Below are 21,956 nucleotides of genomic sequence, written 5' to 3' on the forward strand. Positions count from 1 at the left end.
AAAAAACGACCTAAAAAACAACAGGTGCTTTTGTCTCTGTGACGTGTTAAATGGGACATCAGTCTCAAAAAGAGTGTTTTGAAGATCTTTTCTGAAGTCCCACTATGGCTGAAATAATAGCAAAAACTTTAAGAGCTTAAAGTATATTTTCTTGCAAGGAAGAAAAACTTCCAAGTTAGTTATAACCGAGCAAAGCAATGATAACTGACACAAAGCATATCACTTGAAAGAAGAATTCATTTTAAAAATTAGCTCTAAAAGTTCTTCTTTACACTGTTTTTAAAGAGATGAAACATTTCCATGAGACAATTGCTTCTAAATGTTCTGTGAAATCCTACAAAACAAGAAGTTCATGTTTCAGGCCTCAAATATGCAACTCCCTCACAACTTTGCCTTACATCTACCAAAAAAATGCTTTCACCTAATCCAGTCCTTGGCAAGTCTAATAAAAGCATCAAAATTAAAATATGTAAGAACTTTCATAGCAAGTAAGGGTACAGAAGTAGTTAAAAAAAGAATCAGTCTTTGTCATGTATTTACCTTTGATGAGATACGGGTGATTACAACACTTCCTGAGTTCCATCATAGTGTTAACCAGATTCGGAACGTTTGCTTGTCCTGCTCCCTTGGATAAGAAAGCAAAGTTTTTCTCCAAAATTGCTCGATAGTATTTCTTCTGAATATTAGTTAGTTCTACTTCAATTATAGTTTCCTCCTTAGGAGCCAGTTTTTTTTCTACATCCTCTTTCAATCGTCTGAGCATCATGGGTTTCAAGATAGCTTGTAGTTTCTGAACCTAAATGAAACACAACAGTTTTTTGGAACCTGAAAAACTAATACTGTAGTTCAACTAAAATTTTTCAAACTCCATATCACCATTTTCCTAGACGTACATAAAATATTTTCCAGAGGGGATGCAGCCTTATTTTTAACCCTAAATTACTAAAGTTTTTTTTAATGTACTCAAAAACCAAAACAGAATCTTTTTAGCACTTGTCTGCAAAGACTCTGCCTACAAAGGAAGAAAATTTCAGTTTTTATTATTTTCACTATTTACTTGCCAAATTTATAAAACCAACCCCCAAAAGCAAAAATAATTCTTTAACATAAAATATCATGCTTAACTGATCTCCACTGCTTGCACAGTATAGAGAAATTGCATGACAAAAGAACTCATAGGTGGTACGTGGGGAGCGAAGGGGAGGGGCGAGGAACAGTAATGGTTATTACCCAAACCAAAAGATTTTCCTTCAAGGAAGTCACTCTTACACACTGAAGCTCAAAATGAACTTCTACAACATACAATACCTGTTCCTCTGTTTTAAGGTCTCCAAATTCTTGCATGAATGTAGATTCCGCAGGAAAACGTAACGGTTCAAGAAAATGAAGCAGGCTAAATAATTCTTCTACTGTGTTCTGCAGCGGGGTACCCGTTAACAGCACTTTATGCTCCTATAAAAGGAAACAAATGTCACATGACCTTATGTGGACACATATGCAATAAAATCTGTGTTTAAGTCTGAGCGTCATAACCTGAAAATGGCAGTTCTGCATGTCACTAAGTACATGAAGAACAACACTACATATTTTCTACCAGCTTTTCTTTCAATTCTGTCTTCCTACGTCTGTAGTGAAGAAATGACAGAATACTTCAACTTTTTCCTGTAATATTGACACATGTATAATCCTCTCTCTCTGTAGCTTGGAAAATATGCACTCAGCATGTATCAGAAAGCAAAAAAGGACGACTTCTGAAAACACGTAGCAGCAAGTGTTCCAAAGTAATAATGAAGTGAAGAAAACACTTCCGAACTAGTCATGGTGTATCTTGTAGTAAGTGCACTGAAAGCCTCAAGATACATGGTAGTATCTACTTTATAAAATCTGGCACTGTATCAAATAAAACCTTAACTATGGGACTAGACAATAATTCTGTTTTAAATTCTACTTGCTTGCTTTTATTCTTAAACAACTTGTTTAAAGTACTTGCTAGGTTTTTAAGCATTAATTACTGCACAAAACCTTGCACAAAAACTATTTTCCTGTTATAAAGCAATTTTAAAATAAAATCTTCACCATAATCAAAACAAACTATAGAATAGTATACTCAGAAACAGATTCTGCTTACATTTAGAACTTGCCATGTTTTATTTAGTGAAAAACATACCTGCAACAGCTATCAAAAATACAGAGAGTATCAGCAAAACTAATTTATGATTTATTTTCATACTGTACTTAACTATAATCAAACCCAAAAAATGAAATATAGTTACTCACAAGGTTCATTAATTTTAGTCCTTCCAGGAGTTTGCAATTTTTGTTCTTCAGTCTGTGAGCTTCATCAATAATAACGCATCGCCACTCAATTGCATTTAATTCTGGACACCCACCAAGAATCATTTCAAAAGTTGTGATAATGGCTTGGAATCTGTAGGTACCTCGAACAATACGTCCCTAGAGATTCGTCAACACACAAAGTTTATTACATTACCTAGGATCTACTCAATTTAAACATTTTGTTGCTGAAATTTTATCAACAGCCAGATACCAGATTTTACATCGTAAATTGTTTCGTCATCCCTACGCATTTATTACATCTCTGTAACTGTGTAGTTAATACTCATGAGTAATTACCCATAGCCACAAATCCAATATTGTCTAACCAACAGTAAAATTTTAACCACTTCAAAATTACAGATATAACCTTCTAATAACACTGTTTCAAAAGGTGTATGCACATATCACATTTTTAACCCTGGGAAAATCTGAAAGACTGACAGGAAAAACCCTACAGTCAATCAATCAAAACATAATGGTAATGCATTTCACACTCACACAGTAAGTAATAAAAATATCACCTGAGAACTAAATGAACACTTTTTACCCAGCTTACTCTGTTGGTCTGACAAAGAGAATATGCAAGGCAGTACACAACAACTCATGAGAGAAACAAGGTGTCATTCTAACATTTACCATTACTGTTAAAAAGTTTTCAGTTTTATCAATTTTGTGGAAATACTATGAAAGTTAAGAACTTGTTTATTTATGCAGAATATACAGAAAAGGCAAAAAAACCCCTTTAAAAATCATCAGATTTCAAAGTTTTTTCATGTAATTCAAGGTGAAGTATTTCAGACAGAAAAGTAAACTGTACACAGACAAAGCTAGTTTACACCTGGAAAAAGAAATCAACAACTACAATAAGGGTAACACAGAGCTTAACTGGCTGTATTTTTGTTCTCACTGCTCTTCAGAATCAGGGCTCAACTGCAACCATTCGCCTACACTTCAATCTCCCCATGAGTATCAGCCTCACTGCTGTTCAATTTTACACTCACCCAGCATACTGAAACAGCATACATCTTGCTGGAACCACTTGCACAAAATTTACTGAGTAAGCATATGTTAAACATTCTGATATATAAAAAGCTTAAAAAAATGCACCACAAGATGTAAAATGACTTTCGCCAAGACACGTGTACAGATAATGTGTCATATACTGTCATTACTACTACCTGAAACAGGTTTTGGGCAAGTTAGTGCACACAAGTGACATTACAGTACCTGGGAGTCCCTGCAGTACATTTCATACTGCTGAATCATCTGCCTGCTGATCATGCTTCCGTGATACACTACAACATTAAGGTCAGTCCACGTGCGAAATTCTCTTTCCCAGTTTGTTATAGTGGAAAGTGGAGCTATGATGAGAAAAGGCCCTCTTATACCAGCCAAGAGGATTTCATAAAGGAATGTAATTGACTGAATGGTTTTGCCAAGACCCATTTCATCTGCTAAAATGCAGTTTCGCCTGAAAGTAAATTACATTTATTTGTTATTAGCATCAAAGAAAGCACAGACACTAAACCTGTTACTAAAATGGACAAGTTATAAAAGCAAAGCTCCAATATACCAGTCTAAAACAATAATCAAAACTGCGGCACTGTAAACGACGCTTGCAAATGTTCCCTGGTTATGGTGAAAGAATGAACTCGGCACACAAAACCACAAGCTTTCAATCACTTGTAGCACTGGCAAAACCCAAGAATGGAATGTTCCACGAGGTTCTCCCAGAAAAATATTCCAAAAGTATTCTTTTGAGACTACATCTGCCCTAATAGAAGGAATTTAAATTGATCAGGTTTCCTACATGTACACTCACTTTGACAGAACTGCCAGAAAGTAACTAAGCTTCCCCTAGAAGCATCCCAGCTACACTTGCACCAAACGAGTGCATTATAGCATCACTGAGAAACTTCCCCTCATTTCCGAAACTGAGACAGATGCATACAACCAAATTACTACATGAGGTACCACTAGGTGCTCACCCTCAGCCATACTTTCCAGCCTTTCACTCTGTTTGCACAGATGCTCATAGAGCTATGTAGTGCTTGACTGAGAATTAAAACAAAATTTTCTTTTGCGGATCATGAAACTGTATGGTAAAGTGGTATGCTCGCTGACATTACCTCTAAAAAGGACAGGCAAGTGATATTTTGGAAATAAAGCAAGTAGCAAGATTCATAAGTAGAAATCCAACTTAGACACAGAGAAAATACATTGTTCTGGAAAATATCTTGAGAGTGATTACATTCCTGTTAATACATCACAGCATTAATGAACACAAGTTAACTTTAACTTACAATATGGAAAACATAATTATTTACTAGCCTTATTTTTGAAGAGAGGTACCATTATTTGAAATACAATCAAAATGATTCCCGGAATTAATAAGATGCAAGTGTTTCCAACTTGTTCCAAAAATGCAAGCTTCTGAAAGCTTGTACTTTGGTGGAAGTTGTTTTTTGTTTAAATTCTCTCATAGCCGTTGAATATTTATTTTCTGTTACATTAGCTTTACTCTTTTAAGACTTGGTTTTTGTTGTTCTTTTTGATAAAAACATACTTGTACACCCAAGGGAAATTTGGTTTTTTCCAGTTACACCCTTTTAGCTATAAGCAGAGAAACTAACATAAATTTAATTAAAACGGTATTCATCCCTCATAACAGTGATTCACTCCATATGGTTTAAAATTTACATTAAAAAACATTCCATGCATGTACCTATTGTACCAGTTGAACAGGAGCCAGTTAAGTCCTTCCAGTTGGTATTCCCTGAGCTGATTGCCATTTTTATATTCCCTGGACTTTTCTATCTTCTTCCACGAGTTTGGAGGTGGTCGGTCCTTTAAGGGCAAGATTAATACATGTGCAAGTTGGTAAACGCTTTATTTTTCCAAAACATTTTAACTCCCTATTTACTGAGTGCAACAATTTAGATTTAAAATGTAATTATTCAACCTTAAAACCAGTAAGACGTCACTGTTAACATTACTCACTAATTACTAGTCTGCGGAAACCTGAAATTTGTATTTATTTGTCTATATAAATTAGTACTTTAAAATTAATTTAAGACTATATTATAATAATACCAAGCAACTGATTTCAAAAACTAAGTGTACAAATAGCTTGGCACTGGTAATCTGAAACTAACTCATTTATAGTGGAGACTTCAAGAATATGTGAAGTTTCACTCTGGAAGCTCCAAGAACAGCTGTCCTACAACCAGAGCCAACCGAGTATTTGGGACTACTGAAATCCCCAAAGTCTCAATAACACTGGATGCTGATGCTATCCTCCTGAAGCAGTTTGGGCAATCTACACTGAGTTACTGTGATTTTGCCCTTTCCTTGCCGGACTTGCCCTGGTCACTGCTGATCACTCAGTCTCACAGTTAGCCAATTCAGGAAGGAAACAGCAGGAATACCCAAAAAGTAGAGGTGAGTGTTTTGGATCCCTCAATCGATCTCACCAAGGGATCTGATGGAAGACAGTATCAGCACACACAGGGTCATGATACAAAGGACACGACAAAACAGACTGTAACAGCATCAAGGCGTATTACCTTAACGTCCCCAGCAAGCTGAGAGGCTACGTATAGAAATAAAATATATATACACGCACACACTAGTTCACAAGCCTGGAGACTCAACAGGCTGGCTATCAGCTTAGCAGGCAACGTAGTAGTGAAGTCAATTTTTTGACTGATACTAAGTAGGATTCCAGCAGAAAACACGTTCTTTCGGTAGCATCTCCATCCCAAAGTGAACCAACTCCCTCATTCAAGCAATATATTTTTAGCAAGAGCTTTTCTGATCTTCTGTAAACATTTTTCTTTTTTAAAAAACATTTGTCAGTATTTATAAAAGCTTACATTCACTCTAGACTCACATAGCCTAATCTGGCAGCTCTGAATTTTGGCTGTTCATTTTCTGTCTCTTCACCACCAATGCCAGTGTCCCCTGGCACGGCTCTTCGAGCAGCGGTGGCTGTCCCTGCCCTGCCCCCTCCCCTCCCTCGCCCCCCGCAGCCGCCTGCCCACTCTCCCCTCCCACGCAGCCACTCTCCTGCACGCTCCTGCATGCACACAGGGCTGCCGTCAGCAAATACTTGCTGGAGCCGGGAACAAAAAATACTTGTTGCTGATGCAAAGATGACTGTCAGTTGTATGGCTGCGCTTTCATCAGCTTTTGCTCTCAAAGCCAAATACGGTAACAGAGAGGTATAAAGGCCCTTCTTCCCGCATGCCAAAACGGCAGGATTTTAAATAAATACTAGAAAAAGGAACTAAATATGAAGACGTTAACCATGACTACTGTCACTATCTGTAGATGGAAAACACATTCAAATAAAATCCAAAGCCTACAAATTAAAACATTGTGCATATTCAGTTATGTAAAGTAAGTTAAAACAAGTGTGGTACTACACCACGCAAGACACGTCTTTGACAGTGACATACAAGACTTTAAATAGAACTATTTTTTTTCTCCTGCTCTATGAGACAGAAGACTGATAATTTAAAGATAAACCACATCTCCTTACTACACATATTTCCCTTCCCTTCAGCTAGCTCTTTATGACAAGAAGAAAAATAAAAGCAGGAAGTAATTATGGAATCTGTTTGACAGATCTTTGTTTGCCAATTTCCTTCAGTGTTGAAGCACAAGACTTAACTCTGTTCTCTGTAAAAGGCTGTTTATACCTTATTCTGTTTTCTCCTTATCTTCATGGTGTTTAGATTCTGTGATAGCCAGTTTAAATATGCTGCTCACCACCCAGTTAAAAGCTCAGAAAGTTATAACACTTCATAATTTTTCCTAAAGAAGGCTTTGTTTTTTTTAACTGAATAACACATGAGAATATCTTTCTATGTCTATCTGAAAATATTATTATTCCTAGGTAACAAGGCTCACAAATCCTTTACGCAGAACGTCAATGAGCTTTATGCTTTAACACAAAAGTTTGAAGTTGGGAAAATCATATCCCATTTGCCAAGACAGACAAGTAAATTAGGTATAATTTTACCAGTCTCCTTGAGTCAGGCCTGGAAGCTTGCAATTGTTCAAATTCTTCTATTTTTGCTTGATCTACATCTTCTTTCAGCTCCCACGTACTGTCTTCATATGGCAACGAACACCATTTTACTAAATAGTAAATAACAGGCTGCAGAAGAAAATTCTGAATGTTATCAGCTTTTAATTTAGTATACAGACTGTCAGTATGCCTTACTATTCCAGCAGCTAACTTACACGAAAGCTGGAAACAAAACCACATTTCTGATACACTTTTAAAGATCATCTGTGTAGGTACTTGTTACCTACCTCCTCATCCTCAGCTTCTCACACTACTACTTGTAGACCCCTGGAGTACTTTCCAAACCCAAAAGTAAGTCTTATGAAAGTTAAATTACTACATGCTTGATGTTTGTAGAAATGGGGTGGGGGGAACCAATTAATTAGAGGTGCTACCCACAACATTTCCTCCACTCTCCAAATCAGATTACCTAAGCCTAAAACAAAGAGCGTGAGGGAGTTCCTAAAATCCAGGTCTTCTCAACAGAATAGAAAGCTTTAGAGCTGGACGACATATATAAAAATGTAGGAAAAGTCTCGAAAGATAGAACCAAAGCAGATTATTCCATTTAGATTTATTTTGATAAAAAAGTAATTTTTCAAGAAATTGGGAGAAAAGCTTATGACAACACCACATTTTTTGTAAAAGTGTAATAATGACAACTCTGCTGCATACAATGAAAAGTAATTTTAACCCTCAGCCCTGCTTTTGGAAGATTAATGCAGAAATCACTGGGTAACAGTCTGCTCTTTTTGCTATCTAGAACAGAATCAGTATCATAGCTATTCCGATAGCCTTTATCAATAACTTTGCCAGTCTTTGTTCTCATCTCACACGTTTGTTCTGTAGTAGCTTTCCAGAACACATACTTTAAGTTAAAAAAGTTTTGATAAATACAGAGGCAAAGGTCCACTGGTGGCTATCAAAACATCTCTCAATCACTGCTTGCCTAAAGCCTAGGGCCAGAGTTAGATGGGAAAAGGGAACCACCACTGCCCTGCCTTCTTGAGCTCTTTTCAGCAGTGACCCCTTGTCACGATCAGAGACAAGACAGCACATGGGATCAGCGTTTTGTCAGAATGTGCAAGGCAATTGTCAAATCTCACATTTATGTCAGTAACTACCTAAGCTTTGTCTACAATGAACTATTAATACTAATAAAAATATAAGCCACTGCACTCTGATCTTTATTTCAAAATACATGGCTAGCATAGGAAATGACAAGCTTATCATGTCTCATAAAACAATATTATCAAAGCTTATAAACATTAGGGTGTTACTCTGAAATTTGCTAAAGTCACGATTATCAAACACTACATGGAGGTATGTCTTCTTGACTTGCTTTAATGTATATTTACCTCACCAGTGTCCTTATCTTCACAAAGAGATACTTCTAATACCCGGTCTACTTCAACATAGTCAGGATTAAAAGGTTCTTCTTCCATCTGCAATGCAAGATTAATAAAATCAGTAGAGGGGCAAAAAAAGCTGATATATGCTAAGACTTGATCTAGTTGTACAGAAAATGAATCTGGCAGTTGGAAACTATTGAGGCTTTTGCACACACCCTAAAATTCTCCCCCCCCTTCTTTTGGTTGGCAGCTGGCCCTAATGAGGGATCTGACACACGAACAGAAAATGCAGTCATTTACGGATGAAGTGCTGTCTTGAAAAAGTCATATAAGTAGAGAAACTATCCATACTAACATAATCTTTGCCTCCTTACCACTTTTAAGCAGTTATCCCAACAATGCCAATTTTAAACTATGCAAGTTAGATTAGTTCAGCGACTCCACAAGACATGCTTTTAAAATTACGTTAAACAAACAATTCCCTGCTGCAACCAAAAATTCAACCCTGATGGCTGTTCTACCTCTCAACATTCAGCTGTTCTATTTAAAAACAAACTATTAATCATAATTTTATGAGGAAAAATAGCTTATTTAATTGTGGATTTCATACTCACATCTGCAAAAAAGTGAGCTCTTTGTGCTTGCCTTAGTTTGAATCGTTTTATTTTCTGCTGGATTCTTTTATCCTTTAAAAGCTGTTGTTCTGTGGCCCACTCACAGTGGAGATAAGAGCTAAAATTACAGAGATTAACATTAACCTATTAGTGAAAGCAAAAGCTTACTATCTATTTTTAAAATACAGTTAAAATAATACATTTTATAAATTAGAGTTTCACTCAAAAAATAACATTTTATCATTTAAGATAGAATTCACTGTAAAGATCAAAGATCTATTCCTCCAAATATATTACACATCTAGTTAAGGCAATGTTTTTGGGCTAGGGTCCCTAGAACTCTATTGATTCACAAATTCCTTTCCCCTGTCCTAAGAAACAAGTGTATTTAAAATGAGTTCAAATAAATCAACTTTAAAATCTGACACCTCTATCAGAAAGTACCCACAGATATAAAGCACTTCATATGATGGAGCTAATCTTTTCACATAGTTCATGTGAACATCCCTCCACAGGTACTGCAGAACTATCTAGCTGAGCCCATCATCTAAAAGATCAGTGAGGAGCACCAGAGCCCACGTCAAAGAGGCACATGCCATCAGACCGGGCTGGGAGAGAAGCACGAAGGAGCAGAGTCAGAGGAAGGAGGAAGCGTGAGCACTGGTACGCACACCATCTAACTGCATCCCAGGGGAACCTTGCAGAAGTTAGATTGGTTTGATAGAAGTACACACCTTTCTTCCTCACACCTCCTTTTTAATATATTTTCATCACTTTTTAAGCTTTCTAAAGCTATGTAAGAAATAAAGACGACCTATTGCTGGGTAATACAGCTTCTCAGATGAAAAGACAAGACTTTGCCCTTTCAGGAAATAAGAGCTAAATGGTCTCCAGAAACATGTGAATCCAGAGTCTCAAAAAATTACATTTATTAGCAAGAATCTAATGAAATTACTCACATATGTAAAATTTAAAATGTGCTTGCCTTTTCAACACTAAGAACTGTGTAGCAACAGAAAGACAGGTGTGAAATTTGAAATAGAAAAATATGGAAGAAGTTCTCTTTCTTCTTCATTCCTTTTTCCTGCTTCTGATACAAAGTCATGTCTACCGTTACAAGTTTTTTTTTCTTTCTAAAACAGTAAGACTGACTCCTACATCAATCTCTCCTGAATGCATGACACCATAAATGTAATCTAGGTTCACAAAATAGTTGTGATTTAAATCCATGAAATTAAAATTAGCCTCAGGGATGTAGCCCCTGCTGAATTTAATAACTGTATCTTCTCAAAAAAATCTGCTTTTTTGGCAATAACAGCTGTCAGTTTATTGATCAGTGCTGGTTTCACAATAGTGATAATTTTTAAATTATTACTAACAATATAACACAGGTTCTTAGCCATTTTAAGACTAAATTTGTAAAGAAAAATCTCAGAAGGTGACAAAATCTGGTTAATAAGTAATCTTCAAACAATACAAAGCTTTAGCACATGAATATGGTACTTAGCATTTCAGTCAACAACCTCCAATGAAACAACTTTTTAATACTTACTAGTTCTTGTATTTTACAAAAAACTCTTCCGTTTCTACTGTCATCCCAGCAGATATCTAGGAAAGGAAATTCAAGGGAAATGTAAAATGATGGATACAAAACCCTTTTTCAAATAAGCAACTTTATGCCATAACAATCACTTACTTCTTTCTTTACTATCCTGGAGGATAAGATTTTGTCAACAATTGCCGCATCTTCTTCACTCGGATTTTCCTATAAATGCAGGAAAACAATGACATTACAAATTGCAGTAAATGCCCTCTCTTCAAACTGATCAGGCTTCAAATCTTCCAACAGAAGTGGTTGTTAAAAGATCAACCACAAATGCAAATATGACCTCCACCAGTAGCAGTCTCTCTAGCACCCTGGGTGTAAAATTTAAAATCCAGGTTTATATCCAGAGCAAAATACATGCAGAAGTACAGTAAGTCTGGCATTTCCCAAGAGCATCAGATGCAACGCTCACCTGCCAAGCACACTTATAGTGCAAGCAATGGTGATTCTGACGCTTTCCAGACACAGACTCACTGTGAATGCTCTGCTGAGCTGATGCGGTGGACACACCCAGAATTTCATTATACAGATATGGAGACACAAGGCCTCTGGCAGACAGGTTAAAAAAAAGATAATAGAACAAAAACAACGCAGCATATGTCAAGCTCAATTTAATAGATTTGCTCTGAACACAGATTAACAAACCTGCTGTGGAATCAGGCAGACAAGGTCGTGCCCGGGAATCCCAGCAGGGCTTAGGTGTGACACAGATACCAGATTGCTTAGCTCTGCCACGACTGAACCTGCTGTTCTAGAGATAAAGAGTCACTCTTTAAAGGTTGCTTCCAATAAAAAGCCATCGTCCTTCTTGTCTGATTTGTTCCCAATGATACTATCCTCCTCCCTCCCTTACAACTTTGTCACCCTGTCAAACATCTCACAGTTTTTTCCCTTGTTTCTTTCCTGTCACTTTATTTACTTAGAATGGCTCAATAGTAAGCTTGAGTACCAGAGCTGGCACAAGTTAAATGGTGATGTGTAAACCTGAAGAGGGGAAAAAAAAGTGAGGAGTATCTTTTTTAAAAATCTCGGTAAGCAGAGATCTCCACAGGTTCAAATAATTTTGTACTTCTGAAAGTCCTGATAATATTAGCATACAGCTTTTTCATATGCGTGCACAGTGTAACATGCTACTTGAGATATACCTATCCTTAGTCTTATCCTTATCTTTAACTTCTCTTAAGTCAAGGAAAGCTTGTAACAGACAAGAAAAAAAATGGTAACAAACCATTTCTTCAAGTTTTCAAGATCTTAGCAAGATGTCACATTAAATAAACTACAGCTTAGTAATAATAATGTATTCCTTTCAAGTTATGAGCTTTATTCAATGAACTCCTTGAGACAACTCGAAAGTTCCCACTGCAGAACAAGCCAGTTTTTACTTACCACAAATAATTGTAAAGGCTGTTCAGCAGGTAAAGGGGCAGAATTCTTTTTCATTTTCACAGAAACTTTAGCTTCTTCTTCTGATTGTTTTCCCTCTCCTTCTTCAGCATATTTTTTCCTTTTAACTTGACGATTTGATCTTCTCTTCTGTGTGAATGAGAATACAAACAGAGGTTTTACAAAAAACTTCCTCTAATGTGAATGTGAAGTTTTGGGACACTCTAAGCAATACTTCAGCTGTATCAAAAAACAAAGGTCAACATTTGACAGAAAACATGAAGCATGTGAATCACAGAGGGACAGAGGTAGCCATACACTATTTTCAATTAAATAAATTACTTTTTTTTCTCCTGTGTCATATAAACATTTCATGTTTTTATTTAAGGGTTCAAAAGCACACATGGAAGAACGTTTTCAGGGTATGGGAATAAAGCTGATATATAATAGATCTCTCATAAGCATCCGTATTTCAGCAGCAATTTCACCATGTAGTACAACAGAGGTGTGTTACCGTCCAATTCAAGAATCTGAGTGAAAGACAGACCACATGCCGAAGTGTCTCTATTAAACAGTGTTATACAACAACAAAAAGATTACCATTAGATCATATTGGTTAGATTGCTGATAAAGGCCAATTTGATGGCTAATAAAAGTTTGTTGCTTTGTTAATGTATTTGTTTCCTCCTCCACCTTAATAAAGCTTGTTTAACAGCAGCCTTTTGCTTACTATCTCTCTAATCTTCCACTCATTTCTGCAAGAATCTAAGGACAACAAGCTCCAGTTGGAGAAATAATGCTCAGCCTAAGAAAATAATTAGTTCTTACTCACTGTTTAAGTTTCAAATACTTGGAATATTAGGATATTGCGTACCCTTTCCACCCCTCAGTACCAAAATATGAGACACTGCATATTTAACTGTAAGATTAATTTGTAAATCCATTGGATAAATAATGACAGCAGAATCGAGAATCAAACTAAGCAGCTAACATTTGATAACACTGCAATCTGCCTTAGACAACTGATCATCACACAAATAAAATCAGCAAAGTAAAACACTCTCTATAACATAAATTAAGCTGAGCTATACAGTAGAGCGTTATTTTTGTTTGGGAAAAGCCACTGCTGGTTGCAACACATAGCAGTAATCAGATGGGAGAAGAACAAGTTGTGAACAGAACAAAACCCAAAATCCTGTGGTCATACTGGCTTCTGCAGAACAGATACTAAGTAACAGTAAGATTGCAGCACAGGAACTTTCTTTTGACAGTTAAATTCAACCCTTGGTCTAGCTGGTGTCTGGTAAAAGACCTAGCTATACTTTAACAACTACACTGTAAGTATTTTAGTAAGGCAGAGTAGTAACACTACATATACAGTGTTGTTAAAAAAAAATTTAAAAAAAAAAATAAAAAAAAAAATCAAAGAATAGGCATCACCATTCTTCTAGAGAAGCTGGGACAGTGCATGTATGAAGCTACCCAACCAGCTTTACACAATAATGCAGCCAGATTGATTAGCTATTCTTCAAGAAAAAGCGAGTGTGTGTGGGGTGCAGTTTCAGCACAAAAAGAAACTTCAGATTTAAGCAGACACATTGATGTGACAAAGTGTCACATTATAGTTAAATCAACAATGTTTGCTGACACAAGTAGAATAAAAAAAAAAAAAAAGCCAGCTAACAGGACCAATGCAAAATGATGAATTAGGAAAAGAAGGATTAAGAACCAGGTTCAAGTTTTACTCATTAAGTATTTGTTGAATTTTTCAAAACCTAATGAGACATTAACTGGCATTTTTAATCACTCTCACTACATCTTTTCTTAAACTATGAAGTAATGAACCAAATAGCCACAGACATATGTTCTCCAAAATTTTAAACTGAGCTGCTTGAAGAAAACCTTTTTATTTCCCTGAACTGAGAAGCATGGTCATGAACAAATGTTCTAAGGCACAAAATAAAGTAGTACCACACATTTTTCCAAGAAATAAATCAATGCATTTGAGGAGGACGCTTACTGTGAAACTAAGCATACAAAATTAATTAGGAAAAAAAAAAGACCTAAAATTGCCCCCCAGAGCTTAGAAATAGACAGTTATTTGCATCAGGAAAAGAAAGTAACGAAACATAGAATGAATTAATGAAGTAAAGCAACTTATGTCTTCCCTGCTATGCTTCCCCCAAAACCCTTCAAAGATAGACGGGACAGTGCTGTGATGTTCTGCAGTAGGTTTTTCCTCTATCCCATGCCACCCATTTTTATCTCTACCCTCTGTTCCCTTCATTCCAGGATCTTGAGATTTGATGATACCTCCTGTCTATTCACGTTAGAATTGAGTATGACCCTCATCCTGCTAAAAATCAAATATCCAAAAAAACCCACCAAAAACATGAGAAAAAAGAAATGCTCTTAGGTCTTTTGACTATCTGACTACAGATAATTACAGTACTTCAGAACCACCAAATCTGCTTTCACCTCCTTCAGTTTACTAAATGTACATTCTATACCAAGACAACTTCCCTGCGAAACAAGTAATTTCACCTTCTCTTCCAGGTAACCTTTACCTAAGACTAGCTATCACTTAAGTTAATAAAAAGTCATTCCGAGAAATGGCTTCTGATCCCTTTTTACCCCCAGCATTATTATCTGTGAAATACTAAAGGTCAACTCAGTATTTCCTAATTGTTTTCTGACACTGTCATCAAATAATGCAATTAACTTTTCCTCAAAGACACCTTCTTTTGAATATTTACTTCACCTCTGTGGACAAAACTGCCACAGGTCAAAAACCTGTGCATTTACAGCATATAAGCTTACTTTTAATAAAGTTTGCCCTAAAGCAAGAAAGTTACAATTCTGTTACTAACATACACATACATAGGATATAATCTCTTACAAACAGTTTATACTTCTTTGTGCATACGTTTTGTAAATAATTAGTTATGCCACTATTATACCACAATAATCTACGAAAAAAATGCAGAAAGCAATTTACAAGGGAGATATTCCTCAAGGGAATGACTCCACCACATAAATTCTTGATCTGGCACTTCTTTCAGAAGTATTTCACAAGCAATTAGAGCCTACCAGCATATTGACCATTGCCCCCTTCAGATCCAACACTGCAAGAAACCAGTTCTTTCATTTTCTACAGAAGCAGAGCTCAGAAAAAACAGTGAAGTCTGAAACAAGCCTTTTACATGTTCTCAAAGAGCTAGTTTCACTGATAACTGTCACTTCTACTAGGCAATCGCTGCATTTTCCCCACAAATCTGCGACAGTAGGGACCGGGTCTAACGGAGCTCAACAGATGAGTACTTACAGTCTCAAACCTACGGACTTCGGTACTGAAATGAAACAGCTACGAGCAGGGCACCGATGTCCCATTACAGAAAAGGGACTCTAACGTATAGGAAATTCTGATTTTCAGCTGGGAGAAGTAGCTGATAACGTAAGATTCCACCCACGACAGACAGACAGTAGAGAGAGTAGCTGTCAGTGCATCAGGAGTCATCTAACTTATTGGAGAGAGGGGAACAAAGACCTGTAGAAATAACAAGACATATAAATTTAAACAGGAAAAATTCTGACTACTTACCTGTGAGTCTTCATCCTTCAATGGCCGCTGCGGAGTTTGCTTAGCATCAGAAAACTCATCAGCAGATTCGTTTTTTCTTTTCTGCTTCTTACCCAGTGTGATGATTAGCTTTCTGTTCAGGAAAAAAATCCAACATTGAAGTGAATGCCATATGGTAGTTTACTTAACTTCAAGATTAAAAATGACACCACATTCACTAGAAATTCCTGTATTCTTCCCAGTATAAAACTCCAGAAGCACTACTGTCTGAAAAACGAAAAGTATGTCTCAAAACAAAAAGCTACAGCTTTACACTAAGACAGTATTTTCTGCTACAGTTACAGAGTTTCTGTACAGGCAAGCAGCTACTTTACTATCACAAACTCATAACAGAGATGCAAAATCCAACATATAAACCAAGTGACAATGGTAAACTACAGAAAGTTATCATAAATACATCTGCAGACAACAACAGGAAATGATTTATCATAAACAATGCCTCATTGCAAAACATATCTTCTCTTAGTTTTGCTCAAAAAAAGCAGCTACGGACAACAGTCTAAACTCATCCAAAGCTGTCTGACATGCAAAACTTGTATATTTAAATAAGTCAGTCAATGGTAAAAATGAGGAAATTGCGTGAATCCTTTCTGCCCTTTCAAAAAAATAATTAAAAAAATAGAAGCTGTATTCAAAACCCAGTAATTTTATATGTAAGAAATCTTAGAATCTCCCAGAATACATTAAGAACCAACATTGTGCTGAGTAAATTAGTTACATTCTAATGAAAAAGAACGAATTATTTCTCTGTTCAGATTTAAAGGTTACGCTCTAAATCATGATACCAATTCATCTGATTTGTTTTTAACTAAAGGGTGTCAAAACATTTATTTTTTCATATTTGAAATGTGCCAAATACTCCTCTTTAAATATGTTTTCAGTGACATAATTGCAGAATCATGACAAACTATCCAATAAAACCACATACAAAGAGCTGTCCTAACATACGTATTTTGTACGGTATCTTATCATCAAATCTGTGTAACAGAAAAGGAGGTAACTGTTCCATCATACAAGCCTCTTCTGTCATTTTAGACAGAACAAATGAAACACAAGACTTAGTCTTCATACAGAAAATAAAAGTTCTTTTACAACCAAGTAGCATCAAATATATTGGCCACCTGAAAAACCACTGATCAGAAGGTAGTGGTTGGAACACTTGTATCTCATTTGCTTCTCTTTGTAAGTGTCCAATCAAGAGAACTACCACATATTTACTACGTCCAAACTAACAGTCCACACAGAAAGTGAGAACCTTAAATTACCAAAACACTATGCATAGCTTAAGCAACATGGCTTACAAAAGATTATAGGTGTATTTTAAGAAGCAACGAACATTTTTGTTGGTTTTCAATGTTTAACCACTAGGTATGTTCAGTGGAAAGGTTAAAAAAAACCCCACAGACCCACAACCCAACGTTTTCCACTCCCATATTTTTTACTTCTAGTATGAAGTGAATGGCAGTGGCAAATGCATGTTGAAATTTAGCTGCAGTAAGCATAATCACTGATCTGCTTGTTCAGAAGTAAATTCTGGTCCTCAAGTCCTTGCTTTTCATTAGGTGTTCTCAGTTTAATTATTATTTATAAAATATGTTTCATAATCACAGGGAAAAAAATTCAACAACGAACATGCTGGTTTTCCTGCTGTCTTCAAGAGTAGTTCGGGGTTTTTTCCCCTCACTCTTCAATCCCTGATTAGGATTCTTTTTTCTTTTTTTCAAGACTGTTGGATTGTTTCTCAGGTATTTGTCCACTATGACTCTTTCTGGTGATGGACTTGGATAAACCACTTAATCCATTTTCATCTCACCTTGTTTCATACAATTTAAGTGTTACATTAGCACCCGTCAGCTAATATGTCAAATTAGCTAATATATTCCTAAGTGACACAGACAAGGCACACTGTGATTGATCTTCTGAACTTGTTGTTAAAAGGAATTGTGGATGCCAAAATTTAATATGGATTTAAAGGGAAACCTGATAAACTTAGGCCAGTAAATTCATTAAATGGTACCTATCCCGCAAAGTTCCTGGTTTGCATCTTGGGAGTTTGGGAAAATATTGAGAAGTATCACATGTGTTTTCCCTGCTCTTAACTTCTTCCCACTGAGTCTGCTTCTGGCCATTGCTGGAGAGAGGATACTAGGCTAGATGAAACTCTGGTCTCACCTGGGTATGCATTCTTCTAAACACTGTCCATATGTTAGTACGTGTAACAAGCCGTGCTGATCTTTCCCTGTCCCTTGATGATCTTTTCATCGAAATCACTGGACATAGCACATATTCAATCCAGTGAATTCACATGACGTAATCTGTAAATTATTATTCTTTCACTAATAAATAAGATCTCAAGTCTTTGCTTTGATTTGGAGCACATGCATTAAAGGCCTGATGCACGTATGGCATGTAGAGACAACTGTGATTGCATGCCAAGCGTGATACACATTTTGATTTTTAAATGCGTAACAAGACCACCACCAACAAAGAACAGGAATAATGAAATGTTCTTTTATCAAATAAGTGTTGAGATATAGAAGATACAAGGGGTTTCTGGAGGACATCTTGTCCCTACTGAAAGCCAACTTCAGAGCTCTATATGTTGCTCAGACCAGGCAAGTTCTGCTTATCTCCTAGACTGACACCTCCCTGGGCAACTTATTCCAAATTTTGATCCTCTTTTGTGAAATGGTAGGTTCAAATGCTTCATAATACATGTTGCTTTTTTAAGCATTTGTATCCGTGCAACAGCAGTTGATCCTCATTTCACGCACTACTGCCTAATATCTTCGTCTCAGGTTCCTTCTGGATTCACGAAGCACAGTATTAATAAAGGCCATGACTATTTTACCATGGGTTGTAGTGGTATCCATTGAATAGCTGAGGATTTTAAGGACCTTTGTTTTAGAACACGGCCTTATTTTGTGCTTAGACTGCTCTAGCTCCATCTTTCCTTGCACATTTTTTCCTCTCCTCTGTAGCTGTAGTCCTCCCTTGTGTTCACCTCTTGCTCTGCCCCTGCAGTCTTACGCATAATATTCCACTTCTTTGTCTGCTTCTGTGTCTTCTCTTGATCGGGTATTCCCTACCCCCAGTACTTCTTCACAAGTGTCTCCCTGAAATTTTCTTAACATCTTCTCTATGTGTTGCAGGTGAGAACGTTCCCTCCTTTCTAAGGATATGGTGCCAACGAGAGGAATAAACGCACAGCCTCACTTCTTTCTGCCCAGAACTACAATGCTCCCTGCTATCAAAAGTTGCTAACGACAGTATGGTGCTAAAGTCACGCATTTCTATTAGTCAAAATGCAATCTGCTCATATTTTGGCCAAAAACTTCTAAAAAATCTGCTATGTGAAAACAATGATTTTCAGAAGCTTGTAAACTGTATCACTTCTGTGAACATTTTTCATTGAGAGCAAGATCTCTTGCCAGTTTATAAATTTCTGCATGAAAGCATAAAGATTCTTGGCTAAAATCCCTTTTTCCACCCCGAAACAAACTGTTCTGAACAGAAACTATCTATTCTGTTTCTGTGAAAAGGAAACAGCACACTGTAGACACTGAATAAATAATATCACTAGACTCCATTCCAATTTTACTTTCTCTCACCTTTTTAAAACGGAAATGTATCTTTTTACATCACATCTAGAAACACTGTAACAACTAGACAACATACATTTCCTCAACATGTATCTCCTCCTTCTACAGTTACAAACTCAAAATGTTGAGAAACATACACCAATGGAAAGGTTTCAAAAGAAGTCATCTCATGAGCCATTATTACCTCTGGTCCTTAGCACAAGACTCTTCACACGGTTTAGATCCACAAAACTGAAAGGCTGAAAGTATCAGCAAGACCACCAGGAACCACTATTTGAGGAGCATTGCAACTTCTTTCTTATAAATTAAGAACCGGTAAGAATCTGCTCCATTCCCCTTCTGTTCAATGGCAGAGAACATGACAAAGAGTTGTCGGCACTCTGAACAGCTTTAGAATTATAAAGAACAGATTTCAAAGCCTTCCAAACAGCGAACATAAGGAGGTATTAGAGAGCAAAGAAAAGCAAACCAGCAAATATGTGTTAGGCATGTAAGAAATTATAAGTATTGTCGGCCTTAAATGCACGCCTTCAATACACCATTTTACCTCGTTTTTCCCAAAATAGAGGAACACCAAGTAACTAATTATTAGTGTCCAAAGCCACCTCCCAAATAGTTTAATTTGTAGTCAAATCACTTTGTTATATTACTAGGAATAAAACTCCTATGTTATCAACAGTATCAGTATTTCTTTATCACTAAAGACCTAGCTAAAAATCTTACCTATTAGCAAAATACAAAGCAGGTATTTCCTTGACAAGATAACGTATCCTCTTGGAGTGAGAGTTGTATTGGTCGTATAGAAATGGTTGCTCTTATCCTTCTACCATATGTTTAATAAATAATACTATCACACTAGTATTGGCCACTGTCTCCCTCTCTAGTTGTATTTAAAATTAGTAACTTTTGGATTGTACACAGATTTTTAAAACACTCCTATAGTCTTATTGGAACCAACAGCCATTTCAAGCTCATACTACATAGGAATAATAATGCAAGTGAACAAATAAGTGATTAGTTATTTATTCGATAAGACCACACTACTTTGCATTCATGTATTTTGCAGTAGAAACTTAAGATTATGTCACTTAGAACCAACTTACGCATCAAAACCAGACTCTGGCAGCAGAGAAAACTTCACCAAGGAGTCAGAGCTCAGTGCATGCAAAGACATCCCAGCAGGACGATCAAATTTGGAATTTGAGAAAGAGTTTACCATCTAACAGAACAAAAAGATTCCGTGACATCTCTTCCCTTTGAGCATACACCTACTAGCCAAAATTTGCCTGACTTACACGAAACACAAACTCACAATGTCTGCCTGCTAGGAAATTCACTTTAAGTTCTTGCATTTAAACTTCAATGATATACGATCAGCAGAACAGGCAAATCCACCCTGCTCCCCTGTTGCTAATGGAGTTTACAAAAGTTCAGAACTATCTCAGCAGTATCAGATCAACAAGGAATCATAGAAAGACTTTCTATCAGGGTCTTGGGTCCGAAAAATGCTCTACATTGTAAACACTCCTTCAAGGCAACAAGGACATTTACTCATTCGAGTAATGAACAGGATCACACAGGAACTTCGAATTCATTAGCACATCATTTAAGGGTTAATAAAAGAATAAATCCACCATTGTTTCTTTAGCACACAAAAAAATACAGCCGTTTCTGATAAGAGGAAACAGCTTTGACCTTAAGGTCAACCACCCTGAATCAAACTTCTGTAAATCAAATTCTTAGGGTTTTGGGGATTTATTTATTTACACTATGCCATGATAAAATCCTAAATGTAGTCTACTTATACTGTTCTTTACATCACCAATGCAGAGCTCCTGCTTTTCATCAGGGCCATGATATTTAATTTTATGTTTGAGTAGGTGGGAATACATTGAGAGCTATAAAACCTAAATGCCAATCTACTTTTCTGAACAACAGAATGTTCACAAATTCATAATTCTTCTCTCCTTCATATCAAGTGGTAAGAAGCAGAAATTTTAGTCTAAATGTGCATCACCTTAAATGGAAGAAGTAGACTTGCAATCAGCGAGAAAAAGCTCATAAATGGAAACACATTCTATGCAAAAATATTAAAGGTTTAAATAGATTTCTAAACATCAATGCACCTTGGTAAACAGCCGGGATATGAAAAGTGGTTCTGCAGTCCTCAAAAAATTGTAATGTAAGTTAATTTTAAAGACTTAACTTGATCACTAATTAACACATAAAGCAAACTGGTTACTTAATTCAGTAACACTAAACATATTATACATGCATTCGGCTACTTCTAATAATCTCTGTCATATGCTTACTATGTTCTTGGTAATAAAAGAATTCAGTCATTTAAA

The 21,956-nt window shown here is 36.4% G+C and overlaps 1 protein-coding gene across 5 annotated transcripts in view; it reads right to left on the reverse strand.

The window, feature by feature from the left end:
• CHD9 (chromodomain helicase DNA binding protein 9) overlaps nt 1-21,956 on the reverse strand; it is a 99,364-nt gene that overhangs the window by 31,185 nt on the left and 46,223 nt on the right. For all 5 annotated transcript variants that reach the window (XM_075434211.1, XM_075434209.1, XM_075434210.1 and 2 more), the window contains 12 exons: nt 15,968-16,079; nt 12,370-12,516; nt 11,074-11,142; nt 10,930-10,985; nt 9,378-9,495; nt 8,770-8,856; nt 7,364-7,501; nt 5,063-5,184; nt 3,565-3,808; nt 2,278-2,454; nt 1,309-1,452; nt 541-796 (listed from right to left, as the gene is read on the reverse strand). In XM_075434211.1, coding sequence (XP_075290326.1) covers nt 541-796; nt 1,309-1,452; nt 2,278-2,454; nt 3,565-3,808; nt 5,063-5,184; nt 7,364-7,501; nt 8,770-8,856; nt 9,378-9,495; nt 10,930-10,985; nt 11,074-11,142; nt 12,370-12,516; nt 15,968-16,079 — 1,670 coding nt within the window. The remainder of the gene's footprint in view (nt 1-540; nt 797-1,308; nt 1,453-2,277; nt 2,455-3,564; nt 3,809-5,062; nt 5,185-7,363; nt 7,502-8,769; nt 8,857-9,377; nt 9,496-10,929; nt 10,986-11,073; nt 11,143-12,369; nt 12,517-15,967; nt 16,080-21,956) is intronic.

This window comes from Opisthocomus hoazin, chromosome 12 (assembly GCF_030867145.1).
Source record: "Opisthocomus hoazin isolate bOpiHoa1 chromosome 12, bOpiHoa1.hap1, whole genome shotgun sequence".
Taxonomy (NCBI): domain Eukaryota; kingdom Metazoa; phylum Chordata; class Aves; order Opisthocomiformes; family Opisthocomidae; genus Opisthocomus; species Opisthocomus hoazin.